This window comes from Lutra lutra, chromosome 5 (assembly GCF_902655055.1).
Source record: "Lutra lutra chromosome 5, mLutLut1.2, whole genome shotgun sequence".
NCBI classification, from domain to species: domain Eukaryota; kingdom Metazoa; phylum Chordata; class Mammalia; order Carnivora; family Mustelidae; genus Lutra; species Lutra lutra.
Genome location: NC_062282.1, coordinates 138,988,025 through 139,012,131, shown reverse-complemented (window position 1 = coordinate 139,012,131; position 24,107 = coordinate 138,988,025). Strand labels below are relative to the sequence as shown.

Genomic DNA, 24,107 nt, shown 5'->3' with positions numbered 1-24,107 from the left:
GTATTCTACATCATTTTCTAGTTCTGTGGACATTCTCCCATATATCTTCCAGTTTCCAAATTCTCTCTTCTGTTGTGTTAACTTGTTGGCAGACTGAGTTTGCAAGTTCACTTATCAAAGTCTTAAAAAAAAATTTGAAGTTCTGTTAGTTTTGTTTAAATATTGTTACATTGTTATAATTTCCTACTGGATCTTATACAGATGGCCTGTTACTTTGTTAAATAGTTTCCTGCTTTCTGCAGATATTTTCACACATTTATTGTTTATTACTTATATCTAGAGTGTCTTTTGCTTTTGTTTATGTTGTTTCTCTGTGTGTGTGTGTAACTCTTAAAAACATTATGTTGAGTGAAAAAAGCCGGCCACACACATATAGAACATAGACTGTGTAATGCCATTTATATGAAATCCAACAACAGGTGAAACTCATCCAAAGGTGATAAAAGTCAACAAGTAACCACCTCTGAGGGAAGGATGATGGAAATGTTCTAAAGGTTTTTTGAGGTGGTGGTTGTTGGAGTATGTAGTTACCTAAACTCATGGGTGTAATACTTAATGAACTCTATGTTTTATTGTAAGCTATACCCTAGTTAAAAATTAAAAAAAACAATCTTCCTTCTGTCAAAATTTTCTTCTTTGTTCTTTCTCACTTGTCTGTGACTTCCCTTTAACCTAGAACATTTACATGAGAAATACACAGTTCAGAGGTCACTTCTTGGGAATGGGAGAAAAAGAGTAAGGGCCACCATTTTCCCTAGTCATGAATGTTTGGAGTATAATTTTCTTCAGGGTTAAAGAGTCAGACATATAGATTTCCTTATTGCTTCTGCTTCTTCCATTAGCCAGTTGACATTATGTACATTTATGGTATCAGTTGTTTTTACTTAAATGTAAAGTTGATTTTTATTTGGATATAACCTTAGAGAAAGATCCCTACTAGAATATTAAATTATGTAAGAGTTGACACCAAGATTTATGACATTTGGGATTGGGGCCTAGTGATGTTTTAATAATTTAAATATTTTTTTGTTATTTTTGTTTATTTTTTAATTAGGAGCCCATGAAATCCAGAGCACCACAGCTACATTTGGAATACAGATTCTACAAACAGTTAGGATCTGGAGGTAAAGTCGTATATTATTTTTTACATTTGTAATAAAATGAATTGTTATCATAACTCTTTGGTTTCAAAGAATAGTATTTTAAATTTGGTTAAAATGAATCATTTCTTAAGGCTATGCTTATAAGACATTTTTTCACTAGATTCTTAATGTTTTCATTTTATTTTTTTCAAGATTTTATTTATTTTTATGTCAGAGAGAGAGAGATTGAGAGGCAGGCAGAGGGAAAAGTAGGCTCTCCGCTGAGCAGGGAGCCTGATGGGGGACTTGATTCCAGGACCCTGGGATCATGACCTGAGCTGAAGGCAGTTTCTTAACCAATGGAACCACTCAGGCTTCCCTCCTTTTATTTTAGTTATGACAGTTTTTGGAGCTTACTGCATTGCTGCTAATATAAATAGAGAACATTGTGAAAAAAATTTAGTTTGAGAATACAAGATGCATATGACTTCTATAGCCTTAGCCTTTCTGGTGGTATTAATAGTTGTTGAAATGACTTATGACATAGTGGTAGGCTGAAAAATGGCCCCGTAAAAGATATCTATATCATAATTCTTGGAACTTGTAAATTTACCTTTGCAGGTGTGATGAAGTTAAAGATCTTGTGATGGGTAGATTATTCTGGATTATCTGGGTATCCCCTAAACACAGCCACAAATGTCCTTGTAGAAGAGGGGCAGAGGGATATTTTATATACACAGAAAGGAGAAGGCAGAATGGCTACAAACTCAGAGATTAGAGTGATAGAGCATAAGCAGGGAATGTTGGCAGTCACAAAAACCTGGCAGAGGCTTCTAGGATTCTCCCTTTGAACCTTCAGAAGAAACCTGCCCCTGCCAACACCTTGATTTAATCTAATGAGACTGATTTCAGATTTCTGGCCTCCAGATCTGTGACAAAATAAATTGCTGTTTTAAGCTACAAGTGTGCAGTAATTTCACTGGCTGTAGGAAGTTAATACAGGTTTTTTTTTTTTTTTTTTTAAAGTACAGGTGTATTTTTATGTAAACTCTAAAATTAGTGAGAATGGATATTTTTGGCCATTGGGGGAAAAAAAAACTAATGAGAAAATTTCTTATAGTATGTTGCATTGCCTTTATGTGGAAGCCTCTCACAACTATGCTTTTTGTTTACTTCTGTTCTGCTAACTGTAATGATTTTTTATGTATAGTTTCTTATCAGGCAGGGTATTTTGTTTCCCCAGGTTTAATAAAATGAAGTTTTTTCATGTGTCTTTTTGTAAGCACATGTTTACATTCTAATTCATAGAATTGAGCACTTAACGCATTATTAATTTGCACATTCTTTTTTTCCTAACAGCATATTTTCCAAATGAGTAGTCACTGTGGGGACAATAAATTGACATTTAGTATTAATGTTTTTATCACTGTAGGCTTCTTATAATGCACATCTAAGTCTGATACAGAGAGCCCTCCAGGAGTTACCAAAATTATCATTGACAACGGAGATTTAAAGGATAGGGGGAATAAAACCAATTATATGTGAAACCATACATGTTAGTTAGAAGTAGCAAGTGATAGAAAGCCCTAAGAAACTAAGGGGGGGGGAGTTTATTGGCTCATCTCCTGGAAATTCAGAGAAGGGACCTATTTATAAGACATTATTGTATCCAGGATTTCAAATACTGCCATGAGGGACATTCTTGAATTTGTTTTTGCGCTCTGCCTCTGTGTGTGTGTGTGTGTGTGTGTGTGTAAGCTTCATTTTCTGGTTGGCCCTTTTTATGAGATGGCAGAGGTGGTTACCAGTAGCTGAACTTAGCAATTATAATGTCATTTCTTCTCTTTTCTTTTCAAATATTTTATTTATTTGACAGAGAGAGAAAGAGAGAGGGAGAGAGTGAGCACAAGCAGGGCGAGTGGCAGAGGGAGAGAGAGAAGCAGGCTTCCTGCTGAGCAGGGAACCTGGTGTGGGGCTCCATCTCAGGACTTCAGAATCATGACCTGAGCCAAAGGCAGTGCTTAAATGAGTGAGCCACCCAGGCATCCCTATAATGTCATGTCTTTCCTGAAAATTCTTACGAAAGTTCCAGGACCAAATCTTACTGTATTATTTTATGTCCCATGACTTTCCTTGTTTTAATTGCTATGATTTTGATTGCCCAAACTTAGATCTTTTGCTCATCTCAGTAGCTACCTGAAACCCCGGGACTGAGAATGGGGTAAGGGGGTTGCCTGTTGGGAAACTGGGGTGTTAATCAGAAGGAAGATTGGATGCTGGGGAGATTTAAAGACAACAGATCGATCATTACTTACATAGTAAAGCTATCATTTAAAAAATTCGGGTTGAACACTTTAATTAGAGAAGAATGAATAAGTCAGTTTAGAATTTAGGGAGTCATTGAATTAAACACAAAGGTACACTTAATTTTATTATTGTATTCTTTGCCTTTTTTAACTTTAAAGATTATGTCAAAGTAATAATAGAAATGAAGCCTACATCTTTATCCTTGAATGCCATAGGGCTGCAAGTGACAGGCCCACCATGTAGAAGACACTCCATTATATATCAGGTGCTCCCCTGTGCTCCGTGGCATAGCATTTACGCAGATCGAAATATGAATGGTATTGCATGAAGCTTACAAGTGTGAATAGTTTTGAGTATTTTATGTGAATCATGTCAATTTAGGTTACTACATAGTTTTTTAAATCAATCATGAATTTTGAAAACATTTGTGAGTGCCCATGTGATCTTTGTAGAAAAACAAGACTTCAGTTGTTTGGGGAGGGACTGATGATTTTTAAAATAGTTTGATTTTGGGGATGCTGGCTGGCTCAGTCAGTAGAGCATGTGATTCTTGATCTCAGGGTCCTGAGTTCAAGCCCCACAGTCAGAATGGAGCCTGCTTAAAAAAAAAAAAAAAAGTTGGATTTTGGAATTGATACTTGAAAGGATTATATTTTCAGAGTACTCTTAGTCATAAACTAGCCATTCAAAGTAATTTAGCTTTAACTCTCTTAATGTACTTTAAGTTTTATTTAAGTAGCAGTTTGCTTGTTAGTGTTCCCTTTAAAAAAGGTATAATTAATCAATATTTACACTAACCCCTAAACTCAACCACGAGAAAACAGGCAGTCCACTTCAAAAGTGGGCAGAGGGCTTGAGTAGATGCAGATGGCATCTCCAAATATATGCAGATGGCCAATAAGCACCTGAAAGGATGCTCAGTGTTAGTAATCATTAGGGAAATGTAAATCAAAACTACAGAGATATACCACTTCATACCCATAGAATGGCTGTTTTCAGACAAATGAAAAACAGCAGCAACCAGTCAACAAGTGTGGTATGAATGTGGAAAAATAAAAATCTTTGTGCATTGCTGAGGGGACGGTAAAATGGTACAGGTGCAGATGTTTTGGAAAACAGTTCCTCCAAAAAAAAAAAAATTAAACCTATAATTACCATTTGATGCAGCAATCCCACTTATTATCTGTACCAAAGATTGCCTGCTAACAGATATCTATACAGCTATGTTCAGAGCAGCATGATTTGCAGTAAAAGGTGGAAACAGCCTAAGTGTCCATCAGTGGTTGAACGGATAAACAATGTGATCTATACATACAATGAAATATTCAGTTTTTTTCCTTAAGATTTTATTTATTTATTTATTTAGAGAGCACGAGAAAGGGGAGGGTCAGAGGGAGAAACAAACTCTCTGCTGAGCGGGGAGCCAGATGTGGGGCTTGATCCTGGGACTCCAGACGCTTAACTGACTGAGCCACCCAGGCACCCTGAAATATTACTCAGTCTTAAAAAAGAAGGGAAGTTTGGACTCATGGTACAATATAGGTGAGCCTTAGGGACATTTTGCTAACTAAAATAAGCCTGTCACAGTAGGACAAATACTATGTGATTCCACTTATTTGAGGTACCGAGAATAGTCAGATTCACAGAGACAGGCAGCAGAATGGTGGTTGCCAGGGCCTGAGGGTATAGGGAAATGGGAAAATATTATTTCATGGGTATGGAGTTTCAGTATGAAGTGATGAAAGCGTTCTGGAGCTGAATTGTGGTGACGGGTGCACAGCAGTGTGAATATTTGCCTCGTGCCACTGATCTGCACGCTGACAGATGATTAAAATAACACATTTTCTATCATGTATGCCTGACCACAGTAAAAACAAAAATTAAGAGATGGATTTATTTTGGGGTGCCTGGGTGGCTCAGTCATAAGCGTCTGACTTTGGCTCAGGTCATGATCTCAGAGTTCTGGGATCAAGTCCTGCCTTGGGCTTCTTGCTCAGCGGGAGTCTGCTTCTCCCTCTCCCTCTGCCTGCCGCTCTGCCAACTTGTGCTCTATCAAGTAAATAAATTAAAAAAAAATATTTTAAAAACAGATTTGAAAAGATTTAGAATTATTTATTGAGCTGTCTCTGAAAACATACATAATTTCTCTAGTTCTGCCTGTGTGGGTTTTGAACCTCCAGTAAATCCTTATGTCTCTCATTCTCTTTCTCTAACTGCCCAGAGAATATCCCTGTTTTCTCTCTCATTTGTTCATTGAATCTGTTCTTTACAGACAGTGGGACTGTACAGCTTTAGGACAGTGGGACTGTACAGCTTTAGTGCATAGATGAGGGATTGCCTCTCTCTTACTACTTAGCTTTCCATAGGATTATAATATTGTGTTTGATACCATGATCACTTTCTGTGATGGTGAAGATGTGATATATTGAATAGTCTTGTTTTGTCATATCCAGTCAGCATTTACTGAGTCAAAGAAGATCTAGTTTTGGGAGTCATCAGCACATAGGTGGTTTTTAAGACGAAGGGAATGGCTGAGATCCCCCAGGGGAGAGTAGAGTGTGACTTGAGAAGAGGAACAGAGATAAAACCACACTGACCTCGGCGTTGGGCACGAATGACTTTGTTGGTAACAGGAATCACGACAGCAGTAGTTACACAAGTGAAGGGATGTTTTGTGAGGAAAAATAAACAAGAAGTTCTCAGGTAGACCATTGTAGGGTTGATAGAGTTGCTCAAAAGTAAGGCATTGGCTCCCTTTAGCTTCCTCCTCCTGTTTTCGTATGTGGCTTTCATCTTAAGATCTTGAATTTTTTGAAACTGGAGGAGGGAGAAAAAGATGAAATTGGTGTCTAAATAAGGATAACTTCCAATTCTTTTTTTTTTTTTTTTAAGATTTTATTTATTTATTTGACAGAGATCACAAGTAGGCAGAGAGGCAGGCAGAGAGAGAGGGTGGCGGGGAAGCAGGCTCCCTGCCGAGCAGAGAGCCCCATGTGAGGCTCTATCCCAGGACCCTGGAATCATGACCTGAGCCGAAGGCAGAGGCTTTAACCCACTGAGCCACCCAGGTGCTCCATAACTTCCAATTCTTTACCTCTTGCCTCCATTCTTAAAATTTAGTTATCCATTTTTGTCCCTAGTGGAATGAGAAATTCTGTATACTTAGAATTTCGCTCCCTCCCTTCTTTTCTCCTCACTTTTCCAGTGATTTTTCTCTCTTCTCAAAGGCCCCTTTGCTCTTTTGGATTATCTTTTGATTTTGGCCGGTTAGGATGAACACAGAGTTCTGTCTTACCATTTAGCATAAAATTTCTTTGTCTTTCTGGGAATCCACTTTCTGGTTGCTCTCAATTTACTGTTCCTTGAAAAGATCTTTGTATTTTCATCTGTATATATTCTCCTTTGGGAATGTCTTTCTTTCTCAACAATTTGTTTCTTTAGGCCCTAGCTAAATATCACCTCTCTTGCAATGCATTTCCTGACATTGTTTTCCACTCTCTACAAAAATGCTTCTTCTTTGACCTGACATTAGTTTGAATATATATTTGCTTTTCATGTATCATACTATATTTCATTATTGTTTGCTTATGTTTTTCCCCTTCACTAACAGTTGAACTCTTTGAGGCAAATAAAATGATATATTTGCCTTTTTAATCCTTAAAACTGAGTAGAATGCTTGACAATTGTAGTTCCTTGGTAGATGATTGAACTGATAAATTCTTAAATGAGAGGGACTGTTTTCTCTTACTAGATGTGAAGTTGTGATATAGAATTCCCAGAATTTCTTGTAGTGTTTTTTTTAAACTTCTGTGATTGGTTTTGAAAGTTTGATATATCAGTATTATAAAGATTGTTATAGTATTATAATTTTAAGTTATTTCATTTCTGACACAGAAGCATAGCCATACCATTTCAAAAATTTTATTTGTTTTAACTTATTTCATTTGTGTATTGTTCTCTAATTAGGCAAATTTAATTCCTCATTTTAGGAATCTGGAAGTAGAAGGAAAAAAAAACAATGATAAGTATTTTTTAAAATAATGGAAATGATAAACCTAGAAGATAGCCAGATAGTTATCTAATTAACTGAACTGTATAGTTCAGCCATCTAAAAATAATAACTTTCTAGAGAAGATAGGGTTTAATTATTAGAATAATATGGTTTTTTATTTACTTGAGTTGTTGATACTTGATGAGAGTGCAGGGACTATGTTTTGAAATTTATGGGGTAATTTTCTCTGAGGATCAGTGATTCTGAGTATTGTTTCTTTTTTTTTTTTTTTTTTTTTTTAAAGATTTTATTTATTTATTTGACAGACAGAGATCACAAGCAGGCAGAGAGGCAGGCAGAGAGAGAGGAGGAAGCAGGCTCCCTGATGAGCAGAGAGCCCGATGCGGGGCTCGATCCCAGGACCCTGAGATCATGACCTGAGCCGAAGGCAGTGGCTTAACCCACTGAGCCACCCAGGCGCCCCTGAGTATTGTTTCTTTATGTTAATTCTTCACATCAAATGGTTTTCAAAGGCCCCTCTGTTGGGGGCAATTATTTATTCCTCAGAATCTCTTTATTAGCTGATAATCTTTCTCGCAGAGATTAAAACAACCTTTCTTTGTCATAAATTATTGCTTACCAAAGGAAGTAGAATAATCTTTTTTCCGTTATAAATTACTGTTGTTGGAAAACTGCAACTATAGAAGTGATACTAAACACCCTGTTTGAGACCATGCATATGTTAAATCATTGTTTCTAAGTCAGTGCCTTGGCTTTTTGATGTGCTCTGAACTATGTAGTTCTAAACAATAATTTGATAATAGCAGCAGTGGCTCTTTCAGAAATCCTACCTATCCATAGTATTGTCTTTCAGGGGCTGTTAAAAGAGCTCCTCTCCCTGCCTTGTACTGACCCCTCTGCCTTCTTGGTTTGTGTCTTGTTAAAAAGTCAGGATTTAGTTGTTGCCTCTGTGTTTTGCACTGGTTTACAGACGCCTCCATTTTCACATCTTTTCAAGGCAGTTTCGGTCTGTTTGCTAGCTGAATGTGTGTTGGTGATTCCATAATGTATGGAAATTTGATTGTACTATTTACTAAAAGAAAGATTGTAACAGTACAAAGCTTTTAAACCTGGCTATATCCATTTGTTAATATCTGAAGTTTCATTTATTCATAGAGAAGCCTGATTAGAGTTTTTCTGTGTTGAAGAAATTTAAGAAATTCTACTCTTTCCGTGTATCTTTCCGTGTATCTACTCTTTCCGTCTATTTGAGAAAACAGAGAAAATACTGTAAAAACTATTAATGTGAAGTGAATATACTAATTAGGATGTCACCTATTGTATTTTGATATTAACAAACACAATAAAGAATATTGTATGGGTGAGCCAGTGGTTAATGTAGACTTAATCTCAGCTTAGATAACCAACAGTTGATGTAGCAGCTTCTGAGAGTTCCCTTTTCTCTCTTAGCTGAATTGCTTTTAGAAGTCCTCGCAAGTATACATAATATTCCTCATTCCTTATGGAGGCCTCTCTATATGGGAATTTCTGTCACTTAAGGAATGTTGAACTCTTAATACATAAGTATATTGCTACTTTTGATAGAAGTGTACAAAGTTCTTGTGTTCAGGCCCTTATAGTTGATGGAAAATGTGTACATTTAAAGAATGCTGTACATTATCAATATAAGAAGGAAGGGTTAACTGTTAGTGGTTTTAGTTTGGTTTATATGGTGCAGATACTAGAATAGTTGTATGTGATGTGGTAATTATAGTATTTTTAATGAGAAATTAATCACATAAGAATCTTAAATTTAAAAAATACTTTGAATAGAGTAGGACTAAATGGTTATGGATTTAATTTTCTAAAATGCAGCATCATTTTTAAATTTCTCTATGTAATAGTAAAAAGATTGAAAGTTTAAGGCCATTAAAAACAGTATGATTTCATATTTTGTTTTAATTTTTGATTTAAATATCAAGTATCCCATTGTGAGAAAAACATTTGCAAACTAGAAGGTTGGGGGTAAAAATGATACAGAGAATTTATTTTTTTCCTTAATTAATTAGGCCCAGAGAATAATAACTAAATAATGAATAATAGAACTTTACATAATGAATATAATTTTATTTGATATTCATACAATATTCTTTATTCATGTAATATTCAATATTCAATATAATGAACAATACTTATTTGTAGGTGTTATTTATTTTTTTTTTTTTTTTAAATTTTTTTTTATTTTTTTTTCAGCATAACAGTATTCATTATTTTTGCACCACACCCAGTGCTCCATGCAATCCGTGCCCTCTACAATACCCACCACCTGGTGCCCTCAACCTCCCACCCCCCACCCCTTCAAAATTCTCAGATCGTTTTTCAGAGTCCATAGTCTCTCATGGTTCACCTCCCCTTCCAATTTCCCTCAACTCCCTTCTCCTCTCCATCTCCCCTTGTCCTCCATGCTATTTGTTATGCTCCACAAATAAGTGAAACCATATGATAATTGACTCTCTCTGCTTGACTTATTTCAATCAGCATAATCTCTTCCAGTCCCGTCCATGTTGCTACAAAACTTGGGGATTCATCCTTTCTTTCCTTTTTTTTTTTTTTTTTTTACAGCTTTATAAACATATATTTTTATCCCCAGGGGTACAGGTCTGCGAATCGCCAGGTTTACACACTTCACAACACTCACCATAGCACATACCCTCCCTGATATCCATAACCCCACCCCCTCTCCCAACCCCCTCCCCCCATCAACCCTCAGTTTGTTTTGTGAGATTAAGAGTCACTTATGGTTTGTTTCCCTCCCAATCCCATCTTGTTTCATTTACTCTTCTCCTACCCCCTCGACCCCCCATGTTGCATCTCCTCTCCCTCATATCAGGGAGATCATATGATAGTTGTCTTTCTCCGATTGACTTATTTCGCTAAGCATGATACCCTCTAGTTCCATCCACGTCGTCGCAAATGGGAAGATTTCATTTCTTTTGATGGCTGCATAGTATTCCATTGTGTATATATACCACATCTTCTTTATCCATTCGTCTGTAGATGGACATCTAGGTTCTTTCCATAGTTTGGCTATTGTAGACATTGCTGCTATAAACATTCGGGTGCATGTGCCCCTTCGGATCACTATGTTTGTATCTTTAGGGTAAATACCCAGCAGTGCAATTGCAGGGTCATAGGGTAGTTCTATTTTCAACATTTTGAGGAACCTCCATGCTGTTTTCCAGAGTGGTTGCACCAGCTTGCATTCCCACCAACAGTGTAGGAGGGTTCCCCTTTCTCCGCATCCTCGCCAGCATCTGTCATTTCCTGACTTGTTAATTTTAGCCATTCTGACTGGTGTGAGGTGATATCTCATGGTGGTTTTGATTTGTATTTCCCTGATGCCGAGTGATATGGAGCACTTTTTCATGTGTCTGTTGGCCATCTGGATGTCTTCTTTGCAGAAATGTCTGTTCATGTCCTCTGCCCATTTCTTGATTGGATTATTTGTTCTTTGGGTGTCGAGTTTGCTAAGTTCTTTATAGATTTTGGACACTAGCCCTTTATCTGATATGTCATTTGCAAATATCTTCTCCCATTCTGTCAGTTGTCTTTTGGTTTTTTTAACTGTTTCCTTTGCTGTGCAAAAGCTTTTGATCTTGATAAAATCCCAAAAGTTCATTTTTGCCCTTGCTTCCCTTGCCTTTGGTGATGTTCCTAGGAAGATGTTGCTGCGGCTGACGTCGAAGAGGTTGCTGCCTGTGTTCTCCTCGAGGATTTTGATGGATTCCTTTCTCACATTGAGATCCTTCATCCATTTTGAGTCTATTTTCGTGTGTGGTGTAAGGAAATGATCCAATTTCATTTTTCTGCATGTGGCTGTCCAATTTTCCCAACACCATTTATTGAAGAGGCTGTCTTTGTTCCATTGGACATTCTTTCCTGCTTTGTCGAAGATGAGTTGACCATAGAGTTGAGGGTCCATTTCTGGGCTCTCTATTCTGTTCCATTGATCTATGTGTCTGTTTTTGTGCCAGTACCATGCTGTCTTGATGATGACAGCTTTGTAATAGAGCTTGAAGTCCGGAATTGTGATGCCACCAACTTTGGCTTTCTTTTTCAATATTCCTTTGGCTATTCGAGGTCTTTTCTGGTTCCATATAAATTTTAGGATTATTTGTTCCATTTCTTTGAAAAAAATGGATGGTACTTTGATAGGAATTGCATTAAATGTGTAGATTGCTTTAGGTAGCATAGACATTTTCACAATATTTATTCTTCCAATCCAGGAGCATGGAACATTTTTCCATTTCTTTGTGTCTTCCTCAATTTCTTTCATGAGTACTTTATAGTTTTCTGAGTATAGATTCTTAGTCTCTTTGGTTAGGTTTATTCCTAGGTATCTTATAGTTTTGGGTGCAATTGTAAATGGGATGGACTCCTTAATTTCTCTTTCTTCTGTCTTGTTGTTGGTGTAGAGAAATGCAACTGATTTCTGTGCATTGATTTTATATCCTGACACTTTACTGAATTCCTGTACAAGTTCTAGCAGTTTTGGAGTGGAGTCTTTTGGGTTTTCCACATAGAGTATCATATCATCTGCGAAGAGTGATAGTTTGACTTCTTCTTTGCCGATTTGGATGCCTTTAATTTCCTTTTGTTGTCTGATTGCTGAGGCTAGGACTTCTAGTACTATGTTGAATAGCAGTGGTGATAACGGACATCCCTGCCGTGTTCCTGACCTTAGCGGAAAAGCTTTCAGTTTTTCTCCATTGAGAATGATATTTGCGGTGGGTTTTTCATAGATGGCTTTGATAATATTGAGGTATGTGCCCTCTATCCCTACACTTTGAAGAGTTTTGATCAGGAAGGGATGCTGTACTTTGTCAAATGCTTTTTCAGCATCTATGGAGAGTATCATATGGTTCTTGTTCTTTCTTTTATTAATGTGTTGCATCACATTGATTGATTTGCGGATGTTGAACCAGCCTTGCAGCCCTGGAATAAATCCCACTTGGTCGTGGTGAATAATCCTTTTAATGTACTGTTGAATCCTATTGGGTAGTATTTTGGCGAGAATTTTTGCATCTGTGTTCATCAAGGATATTGGTCTGTAGTTCTCTTTTTTGTTGGGATCCTTGTCTGGTTTTGGGATCAAGGTGATGCTGGCCTCATAAAATGAGTTTGGAAGTTTTCCTTCTATTGCTATTTTTTGGAACAGTTTCAGGAGAATAGGAATTAGTTCTTCTTTAAATGTTTGGTAGAATTCCCCCGGGAAGCCGTCTGGCCCTGGGCTTTTGTTTGTTTGGAGATTTTTGATGACTGTTTCAATCTCCTTACTGGTTATGGGTCTGTTCAGGCTTTCTATTTCTTCCTGGTTCAGTTGTGGTAGTTTATATGTCTCTAGGAATGCATCCATTTCTTCCAGATTGTCAAATTTGTTGGCGTAGAGTTGCTCATAGTATGTTCTTATAATTGTCTGTATTTCTTTGGTGTTCGTTGTGATCTCTCCTCTTTCATTCATGATTTTATTTATTTGGGTCCTCTCTCTTTTCTTTTTGATAAGTCTGGCCAGGGGTTTATCAATCTTATTAATTCTTTCAAAGAACCAGCTCCTAGTTTCGTTGATTTGTTCTATTGTTTTTTTGGTTTCTATTTCATTGATTTCTGCTCTGATCTTTATGATTTCTCTTCTCCTGCTGGGTTTAGGGTTTCTTTCTTGTTCTTTCTCCAGCTCCTTTAGGTGTAGGGTTAGGTTGTGTACCTGAGACCTTTCTTGTTTCTTGAGAAAGGCTTGTACCGCTATATATTTTCCTCTCAGGACTGCCTTTGTTGTGTCCCACAGATTCTGAACTGTTGTGTTTTCATTATCATTTGTTTCCATAAATTTTTTCAATTCTTCTTTGATTTCCTGGTTGACCCATTCATTCTTTAGAAGGATGCTGTTTAGTCTCCATGTATTTGGGTTCTTTCCAAATTTCCTCTTGTTATTGAGTTCTAGCTTTAGAGCATTGTGGTCTGAAAATATGCAGGGAATGATCCCAATCTTTTGATACCGGTTGAGACTTGATTTAGGACCAAGAATGTGATCTATTCTCGAGAATGTTCCATGTGCACTAGAGAAGAATGTGTATTCTGTTGCTTTGGGATGAAATGTTCTGAATATATCTGTGATGTCCATCTGGTCCAGTGTGTCATTTAAGGCCTTGATTTCCTTGTTGATCTTTTGCTTGGATGATCTGTCCATTTCAGTGAGGGGAGTGTTAAAATCCCCTACTATTATTGTATTCTTGTCGATGTGTTTCTTTGATTTTGTTATTAATTGGCTTATATAGTTGGCTGCTCCCATGTTAGGGGCATAGATATTTAAAATTGTTAGATCTTCTTGTTGGATAGTTCCTTTGAGTATGATATAGTGTCCTTCCTCATCTCTTATTATAGTCTTTGGCTTAAAATCTAATTGATCTGATATAAGGATTGCCACTCCTGCTTTCTTCTGATGTCCATTAGCATGGTAAATTCTTTTCCACCCCCTCACTTTAAACCTGGAGGTGTCTTCGGGTTTAAGATGAGTTTCTTGTAGGCAACATATAGATGGTTTTTGTTTTTTTATCCATTCTGATACCCTGTGTCTTTTGATTGGGGCATTTAGCCCATTAACATTCAGGGTAAGTATTGAGAGATATGAATTTAGTGCCATTATATTGCCTGTAAGGTGACTGTTATTGTATATTGTCTCTCTTTCTGATCTACTACTTTTAGGGTCTCTCTTTGCTTAGAGGACCCCTTTCAATATTTCCTGTAGAGCTGGTTTGGTATTTGCAAATTCTTTCAGTTTTTGTTTGTCCTGGAAGCTTTTAATCTCTCCTTCTATTTTCAATGATAGCCTAGCTGGATATAGTATTCTTGGCTGCATGTTTTTCTCATTTAGTACTCTGAATATATCATGCCAGCTCTTTCTGGCCTGCCAGGTCTCTGTGGATAAGTCTGCTGCCAATCTAATATTTTTACCATTGTACGTTACAGACTTCTTTTCCCGGGCTGCTTTCAGGATCTTTTCTTTGTCACTAAGACTTGTAAATTTTACTATTAGGTGACGGGGTGTGGACCTATTCTTATTGATTTTGAGGGGGGTTCTCTGAACCTCCTGGATTTTGATGCTTGTTCCCTTTGCCATATTGGGGAAATTCTCTCCAATAATTCTCTCCAATATACCTTCTGCTCCCCTCTCTGTTTCCTCTTCTTCTGGAATCCCAATTATTCTAATGTTGTTTCGTCTTATGGTGTCACTTATCTCTCGAATTCTCCCCTCGTGGTCCAGTAGCTGTTTGTCCCTCTTTTGCTCAGCTTCTTTATTCTCTGTCATTTGGTCTTCTATATCGCTAATTCTTTCTTCTGCCTCATTTATCCTAGCAGTGAGAGCCTCCATTTTTGATTGCACCTCATTAATAGCTTTTTTTATTTCAACTTGGTTAGATTTTAGTTCTTTTATTTCTCCAGAAAGGGCTTTTATATCTCCTGAGAGGGTTGCTTTAATATCTTCCATGCCTTTTTCAAGCCCGGCTAGAACCTTGAGAATCATCATTCTGAACTCTATATCTGACATATTACCAATGTCTGTATTGATTAGGTCCCTAGCCTTTGGTACTGCCTCTTGTTCTTTTTTTTGTTGTGAATTTTTCCGCCTTGTCATTTTGTCCAGATAAGAGTTTATGAAGGAGCAAGTAAAATACTAAAAGGGTGGCAACAACCCCAGGAAAATATGCTTTAGCCAAATCAGAAGAGATTCCGAATTGTGAGGGGGGAGAAAGGGGATAAAAAGGAGTTCAGAAAGAATGAAAAAAAAAAAAAAGAAACTATTAAAAAAAAAGAAAGCCGATAAAGAAAAAATATAAAAAGAGGAAAAAAATATATATATATTTGATAAACTATTTAAAAAACGTTAAAAAAAAACGGTAAGAGTTAAAAAAAAATTCAGCAGAAGAAGAGAAAAAGAAAAAAAAAATTGAAAAAGAAAAAAAAATTAAATTATCTGCAAGGCTAAAAAATCATGGGGAGAAAGCCATGAGTTCCGTGCTTTGCTTTCTTCTCCTCTGGAATTCCGCCGCTCTCTTTGGTAGGTGAACTTGGTCCTGGCTGGGTTTCCCGTTGATCTTCTGGGGGAGGGGCCTGTTGTCGTGATTCTCAAGCGTCTTTGCCCCAGGCGGAGTTGCACCGCCCTTACCCGGGGCCGCGCTGAGTAATCCGCTCGGGTTCGCTTTCGGGAGCTTTTGTTCCCTGAGCGCTTTCCGTAGAGTTCCGGAGGACGGGAATGAAGATGGCGGCCTCCCGGTCTCCGGCCCGGAGGAGCCGAGAGCCCGGGGCCCCACTCCTCAGTGCGCCCTCAGAGAACAGCGCCCAATGTCTCCCGCCACCCTGGCCTCCGGCCGCGCTCCGAGCTGACCGAGCCTGCGACCGGTTCAAGGCAACCCCGAGCTGAGAGTCACTCCTCGGCTCTGTCTCTGTAGCCGGCTTCCCCGTTCTAATACCGGTAAGCTCTGCGACACTCAGACACCCCCGATCCTTCTGCGACCCCGCGGGAGCTGAGGCCACGCTGACCCCGCCTGGGCTTCCAGTTAAGCCTCTGGAGCGATGTCCCTCAGCGGAACAACAGACTTTTAAAAGTCCTGATTTTGCTCCGTTGCTCCGCCGCTCGCCGGGAGCCGGCCCCTCCCCCCGCGGTCTATCTTCCCGTCGCTTTGGATTCACTTCTCCGCCAGTCCTACCTTGCAGAAAGTGGTTGATTTTCTGTTTCTGGAATTGCTGTTCTTCTTCTCTTCAATCTCCCGTTGGATTTGTAGGTGTTTGCAATCTTTAGATAAGCTATTTAGCTGATCTCCCGCTACCCGAAGTAGTCTCAGCCTGCTACTTCTCCGCCATCTTGACTCCTCCCTCTGTTGTTATTTTTTTTAATGTTCTCTGAAATTTAGAATAATTTCAGTGTGTAAATAGAATTATCACAGAAAGGACTGTTTTTTGTTTTTCATTTTTTCTTTTTACAGTGAGGTGGCTTTATTTTATTTGGGGTTATGGTAGAATTTTATTACTAAGTGTGGGTGCTGGATGTAATGGAACCACTGTTGACCAAGTCTGGATCTCAGTGCACCTGCTTGTTCACATTAGAGCTTGCTGTACAGCTGGGTCAGCAATTCTCAAACTTTTGGTTATCAGGATCCTTTTTTACCCTTCAAACTTTCTGAAGATCCCAGAGACCATTTGTTGTGATTAATAGCTATTGATATTTTACCTTATGAGAACTCAAAACAGAAATATAAATATGTTGCTGTATTAATTCATTTTTAAATATCACTGACATTTTACAATTACAACTTGCCATATTTTCCAAATCAAAAATATCTGAGAAAAGTGTCCTTATTTTACAAATTTGTACAGTTCTTTAATGTGTGGCTTACTAAAAAACACCTAGATTCTCCTTTTCTTCTTCTTCGTTCAGTCCACGGCCATATCACATGTCATGTAACCTCTGAAAAATTCGACTTTTCGCTTGTGAGAGGAGAGTGAAAAAGGTAAATGACATCTTAGTGTTTTTACAAAAATAATTTTGATGTCATTGACCTCCTGAAAGGATCTCGTGGGCCACCCCTACCCCCCAACTGTGTATCTCCAGAGCACATGTTGAGAACTGTTGAGCTGAGAGTGAAAGCATTTATGGTAAAGGTTAAGAGCACCTTAAAGTAAAACTTCCTTGGAAAAGAACATACCCTGCGTGATAATTCTGTATAGTATTTCTAGTCAGATTTTAAGTTTTCTTAAGCACATCTGTGGAGTTCAAATTTCCTAATCAGAATGTTAATGGTTTTGTTCTAATCCTTCCCATAAGAATAATACCAGACCTGAAAAATGGAAAGAAACATCATGATATTATTTCTTTTAATGATAATGTTTAATTGTCACCCAACTCTAAGGAACTGAAGTACTTCCACACCTGGCATAAAGTACTAAGCAGTCTTTAAGAGTGTTTGTTAGACCTGCTGATACTGTTCTGTGACTTAAATTAATGAATGTTTTATCACTTAAATGGAAAGCTGAAATAGAAAATGAAGACACTTTGAAGCCATTAAAGTAAGGGGGTTTTTGAGAAAACTGAAACAGTTTTTGTCCCTGTGCTGATCTTTCTCGTGGCATTCATTATTAATACTCAAAGGTATGTTATGTAAATAGCTTGATTGAATGTGCATGTTAGGTTCACGGTAACTCTCCTGGCTCATATGAAGTAGAGCAGAGCAGATGTACTCTCCTAAAATCAATTTTAGGAGACTAAGGGTGAGATTGTATTTTCAAATAATGTATGAATTTTGTATTTTTGCCCACTCTTCAGCTTTTCTTGGGAATAGATACACTTGTCTTGAAGATGAGGGGTGCTAATAAGCAGTCCTGAAAATTAGTGATATTGGAAATGGTCAGAACTAACTTCCATAAATTCACATGGATGGCTCTTTATAGTAGTCTCACAAAGAATTTTAGAACAAGTCAAACTGGGTGCAGTGTGCGTTTATAGTTGAAACTTCACTGGATGTAATACCAAGTACAAAGCTTGCTCCTGCCTCTTAGTTGATTTGCCCTCCTGCAATTAAGTAGCCAGGTACTGTGATCAAGAGGCATGGGTAATGATGTAACACTTCATTACTCTTCCTTCTAAGCCTTCTTTCTGCCTTTCTCTTCTCTCTCGCCTTCTTTTCCTTCATCTCTCCTTCCATAAATCCTCTGCCTGGTGGTCTTGCCTCTCATATTCATACTGGCTGGGGTGGTTTTGTTTTGTTGCTGCTTGGGGTACTCCCCAGCTCCTATTCGTTGGTCGCAACGTTTCCTGACTCCTAACAACTTAATTTTGTTTGCTCAGAAAACTGCCCAGACTTGTCCTGGGAAATGAAATTCTAGTTTGACCTTTACAGTGTTTGCTTTATGTTCTTGATCTTTTAGGAAAATTTATAACTCTTGATTTTTTACTTCAGTGACATGAAATTGGTATTGAAATACGTTCTTAATACTTACCTAAGAAGTTTGTACACTCATTGATTCATAGAACAGCATGTATCTTGAAGAGTCATTTAGAGTTATTTTTTCTTTTTTTCCCTCAGAAATTTATGCTGAGTCATATTTTAAGGTAAAATTATGTTGCATGATAAAGCTGAAGTATTTTCGTTCAAATTGTAGATTAAGTGTTAAATTTACTCAATAAAATGTAATGCTGTTTATGGAATTTAGCCATCATGAGTAAGGTAGAGCTATGTAATTTTGAGACACTTTGAAGCCATTTAAGGGAGTTTTTGAGAAAACAAAGTTCTTGTCTCTTTGCTGGTTTTTCTTATGATGTTATTACACCCAAAGGTATATTATGTAAATAACTTGATTGAATGTGCATGTTAGGTTCATGGTATTTCTCCTGGCAACGAGTTGGCTTGTATGAAATAGAGCGAAGCAGATTTACTTACGTGTGCCTTGCCTCATCTATGGGAAATTGTGTGTTAATAATTAAAAAAAATCATGTCATGCTTGATAGCGATAGTTTGATAAGAGGAGATTTGAAAGTCGGGTAAAAATTGAACTTGGCAACTTGGATGGTAGAACTGGAGTAGAAATTTTTTGAAATGTAGCTTTAGAAGAGCTCAAAATAAGGCAGAGTAAATCAGAACCTTTGAATAGGTCTGTTTCTTGTGTTAGTGGGGTACGCTGGGAGGGCTGGGGAAGCCACACACATTATAAGGCCACAGAGTCAGAATGGTATACTTAGCTTTCTTTTAGAAGCTCTGGAATGAAGCTAAGAGTTAATAAGAGTAGAGGTACCCTTGCATAATCTTCAGTATTTGGGAGAATGTTTAAGAAATACTTGCTCAGGGAATTAATACATGGATTAAATAAACGGAGTCTAAATCATTTTCCAGTTCAAGATATTCTTTGTGGTCCCAGAAGAATCTTTTAAAAATGAGTATTTTATTCCTTATTGTAAAAATAGCATGGGGTTGTTCATAGCAATTTGGAAAAGTTTAAAAAGTATAAATATGGGAATAGAAATCACCTACACTTTCAGTAATCTGTTAGCTTTTTGGTTTTTCCTTCCAGTCTCCTTTCGTATTTGTGTTTAATGACTCATTAGAAACATTTTATTTTAAAAGTAATGTATGGTTGTTGTAAACGACAAAATTGATCACTTCAGACTTATAGATGTAAAAACCAGAATTTTGTCCTTCACAATTTATCTCCATAGGTAGTTAAAGGCTATTTTAAGTTCCACAGTGTGGGATGACAGAGTTGGTTTAGTCTGGAGTTGATGAATGTTTAGGTGGTTCCCATTTGGTTTCTTTTTCTTTAATTTTCTTTTCCTTCTTTCTTTCTCTTCTTTCTTTCTTTCTTTCTTTCTCTTCTTTCTTTCTTTCTTTCTTTCTTTCTTTCTTTCTTTCTTTCTTTCTTTCTTCTTTCACTGTTACCAACAACACAGCTTCAGTATTGTTGTATGCATGTTTTTGTTTATTTTGGAAAGGTTAGGGCAGTCGTCCTCCACGCCCCCCTGCCCAGAATGTCCCAGTTCATTTTTCTCTAACAAGATTTTAACTCACAGCCTTGTTAGTCTAGGCTAATTAATTAACTTTTAAATTATAAATATCCTTTTGACACTACACTAAAACTTGACCAGTGGTAGTTTCTTCAAGTTGCAGTATAGAGTTAGAAGCCACATGGAAAAACCTTTTCCTATTCTCTCTTACATTAAAACCCACTGTACTTTAGATCATTTACCTTTGCATGGTTTTATAAACACATACATTGGTCACTTGGAAAATACTGGTTTACGGAATTAGATTTTCAATTATTGTCATATTCACTACCTAAAATTAAGTCATAATAGTTAATGTCACCACAGTTTCATCAGAAAAGGTATTCTGTTTTTCTTCTTTTTAGTATTGGGAAGCTTTCAAAGGTCATCCTGGCAGATATGAATTTAGCCAAAATCTGATTTTCATGTGAAAGCTTGAATTTTATTATTGGTAACAAATAGGAACAAGTAAATTATTTCACTTTTTCTTAAAGTAACAGACTATCTTTGTTCATTTTTTGAGAACACCTTTTATTTATTTTTTTCTTTTGCTTCATTGTACTGTTGAATAAAAGAGGTAAAAGTGGACATCCTCGTCTTGATCACAGCCATAAGTGGAAAACATTCATTCTTTCACCATTAAGTATGATGTTGGTTATGAGTTTCTCATAGAGGCCCTTTACCAGGTTGAAGGAGTCACCTTCAATTCCAGATTTGCTGAGAGTTAATGTCACATGCTTTTTTAGTATCTATTAAGATGATGTGATGGTTTTTCATATTTATTCTGTTACTGTGGTGAGTTGCATTGGTGGATATTTGGATGTTTACCTAAAGTTGCATTCCTGGGTTAAATTATCCTTGATCATGGTGTCTTGTCCTCCCTAATCCATAGTGTCCCACTATGTGCATAAGGATATAGTGGATGTTCTGTAAGCATTCATTGAATTACTTAAGATGGTGAGATTTCTGAAACGATTTCCTGTTTTTGGAAACCTTTGAAAACATTTGAATAAATAAGTCATTTATTATTTTTTTTAAAAAGATTTTATTTATTTATTTGTCAGAGAGACAGTGTACTTTCATGTGCACAGCAGAGGAAGGAAAGGGAGAAGCAGATTTTCTGCTGAGCAGGGAACCCGATGGGGGCTCCACCCCAGAACCCAGGGATCATGACCTGAGCTGAAGGCAGACTCTTAACTGACTGAGCCACCCAGGCATCCCTAAGTCAGTCATTTAATCAACCAAAGTATATTGCTACCTTATTGAGAGGTCATTTCACAACAACTTTAATTATTAGGAATACAGATGGTGACTCAGAAAGAAGTCAGAAAGCCCCTTGACAGTCCTTTCATGGAAGAACCTCAGAACCTGTTTATTTTACCTTCCATATATAGTTCTAACAAGCTTGATTGATCTGGTTTGCTTTCGTCCTACAGATCAGAAGCAATAAGCTAAAGAGTAGAAGTGAGTTATTAGAGATTGCTTAATTAACAGCATGAAAATTAACTTTCAGGGATAGAGTGGGGGGATAAAAGGCATTGTGGAAATAATTTTAAAAACTTAGTAGCTGAGAAGTTTTAATGTCTTAATTGCATCTCCAGGCTCTTAATAGCATAATAAAAGCAGTATTAAAGAATAAACTCTAGTGAGCTTCTCATTCACTATTTCTGAACTTTTTTTTTCCTGCTTTTACACATGTGAGGGGTAAATCTGACACATGAATGCAAGACAGACTCTGATAAGAGTGGCTTACACTAAAATAGTGATACTCTGTGATGATGAGAAGTGTTAAGTGTGTGTGTGTGTGGGGTGTGCTGATATACACACATGGAGGGGTTGGTCAGGAATCTTTCTGGGAAGGGATGTCATGTATGCAGTTTGAACTTATCCCCCTTCCCCCACCCCCACCATGATTTATTATCTTGTCTTCCTGTCCCCAGATGGCCTGCTGGCTCACTCAGTCACATTTGAGAAAAACTGGTCTTATCCAAACTACTAATGTTATGGAGAAGCAAACTGAAATATATTTAAAAAAGAAGAGGACACTTTAAAAAAGAATAGGGAAGTTACATCTTGAGAGAGTCTTTTCCCTTCTGAAATTACTAGAATCAAACTAGTAAGCAGAAAAAAAAAATCACTTGTGAGTAAAAGTGAGACATTGAAGATGGGAGAAGTTTGCTTTGTACAAATGAATAAATAAATGTATTTTAAGATAAATTGATCACTGATGATATGTTCGTTTATTGTGAAACTTTTAGTTCAAAAAAATCAAGTACAGATGATTTCTGTGCATTTAGACTTCATATTTGGAGTTTGTATTGTTTTACATTCTCATATAATAAATTACCTAGTATTTAGTGGCATAGAGCACGAGACCCTTATCTCTCATTTTCCTTGGGCCAGGACTCTGGGGATGGCTGAACTGGGTCCTCTGTTGAGGGTTTTGCCAGGGTGAAATCAAGGTGTAAGCCTGGACAAGAGTCTGGCCTGAGGCTCAGAGTCCTTTTCCAAGCTCACTGGTTATTTCCAGAGTTCAGTTCCTTGTGGCTATGGGATTCAGTTCCTAGAGCCTGCCCACCATTCCAGGGCACATGGCGCCTTCTATGACAGGACAGTTTGTATCTTAAAAACCAACAGGAGAGCTTCTCTGCTGCTTTGAATATCTTTGACCTTTAGACCCTCTTTTTTAAAGGACTCAACCTGATTAGATCAGGCCCACTGATGGGGCCTTGATGTCATCACCTTTGTCACATAACGTAACCTACCCGCAAGAGTGAAATTGGGGGTTTTACCTGCACTCATAGGGAAGGAAGTGTACTGTGTGTGTGTATACCTGAGGATGGGAATCTGGGAGGGTGATGCTAGCATTATGCTTCCCTCAGACTTATTTAAGAGAGCAGTGACTACTTGCTTTAAAAAAAAAAAAAAAAAAAAATTGGATCTTTCCTGTGCGGCAAGTGTTTCTCTAGGCCATGGAAATATGAGGCTAAAAGACCCCGTTCCTGTCTCTGGTGCGGTGTTGGAGACCAACACGGAGGCACTGTCTGTGATGTCGTTCAGTAATGCAGCTACAGGACAGGTGTGACCAGGCTGCCTGTGGAACATGCAGAAGGTACAGGGAGGGAGAAGGTTGGCTCAGAAAAAGTTCATTACGTGTAGGCAAAAAGCGCAAATACTGCTGCACATCTTAAAAATACAAAATTATTTCTTAAATTGCTTATTAATTTCCTAGGAAGAGAAGTTTGACATTTAAGATGAGGAAGTGATTAAAATCATTTTTCTTTCTCCCAGATGGTATACCTCAAGTTTACTATTTTGGCCCTTGTGGTAAATACAACGCCATGGTGCTCGAACTGCTGGGACCTAGTTTGGAAGATTTGTTTGATTTATGTGACAGGACGTTTTCTCTTAAGACCGTTCTCATGATCGCCATCCAGCTGGTAAGTCAAGCAGGAGGTTCTGAAGCTGTTTGGACGGTTTGTATGGTTCTTTTGGTCACACATTTGTATTGCAAGTTTCAGGCTTTGGGACGTTACCTTTACAGAACATTTGAGCTAATGAAGTTTCTACTTATCATCTCACTGTCTTTTTAGGATGCATGGAACTTAAAATAACTGAGCCAACTGTATTTTATTTGGATGAAAGAATTAATACCTTACTGCTTTAAGTCAGAACGTTCTCAAGTTTGAGAGTTGTTTCTAGCTCTGTTTTCATAGAGAAGATGAATGCATAGAAAAGAGAACTCGCAGAAATGTGGATTTATAATGTTAGTAGTAATAAATTCTAATGGCCCAGGAAAAGAAGAAACAGTGAGGGAGTCTTATAAAATATTTAAATTTCAGAGAACCTGAGGGGAAACCACTCAGAGGATGATTTAAGGCAGTTTTGAAATCTCTGCCAGTAGTATGTTGCAAAATCTGCGAGTTGTTTTTCTCCATTGACTCATTAATTCCACTTCTACAAATATAGCTGGTGGAACTGTTCACATATCCTTAAGCTTTTTGTGCAAGGATGTTTTTCATAATGAGGGAAACAACCCAAGTGTAGAGAAATTACAGGATTAGTTCAGTAAATTATTAATAGATATAAAATAATAAGTAGCTATTAAAAAGTACATATTAAAAAAAGGTCTTATAACCTG

General features: G+C 37.4%; 1 protein-coding gene across 11 annotated transcripts in view; it reads left to right on the top strand.

Moving 5' to 3' along the window:
• Positions 1–24,107, top strand: part of CSNK1G3 (casein kinase 1 gamma 3) — a 117,557-nt gene that overhangs the window by 48,683 nt on the left and 44,767 nt on the right. For all 11 annotated transcript variants that reach the window (XM_047729992.1, XM_047729989.1, XM_047729991.1 and 8 more), the window contains exons 4-5: positions 1,055–1,124; positions 23,258–23,406. In XM_047729992.1, coding sequence (XP_047585948.1) covers positions 1,055–1,124; positions 23,258–23,406 — 219 coding nt within the window. The remainder of the gene's footprint in view (positions 1–1,054; positions 1,125–23,257; positions 23,407–24,107) is intronic.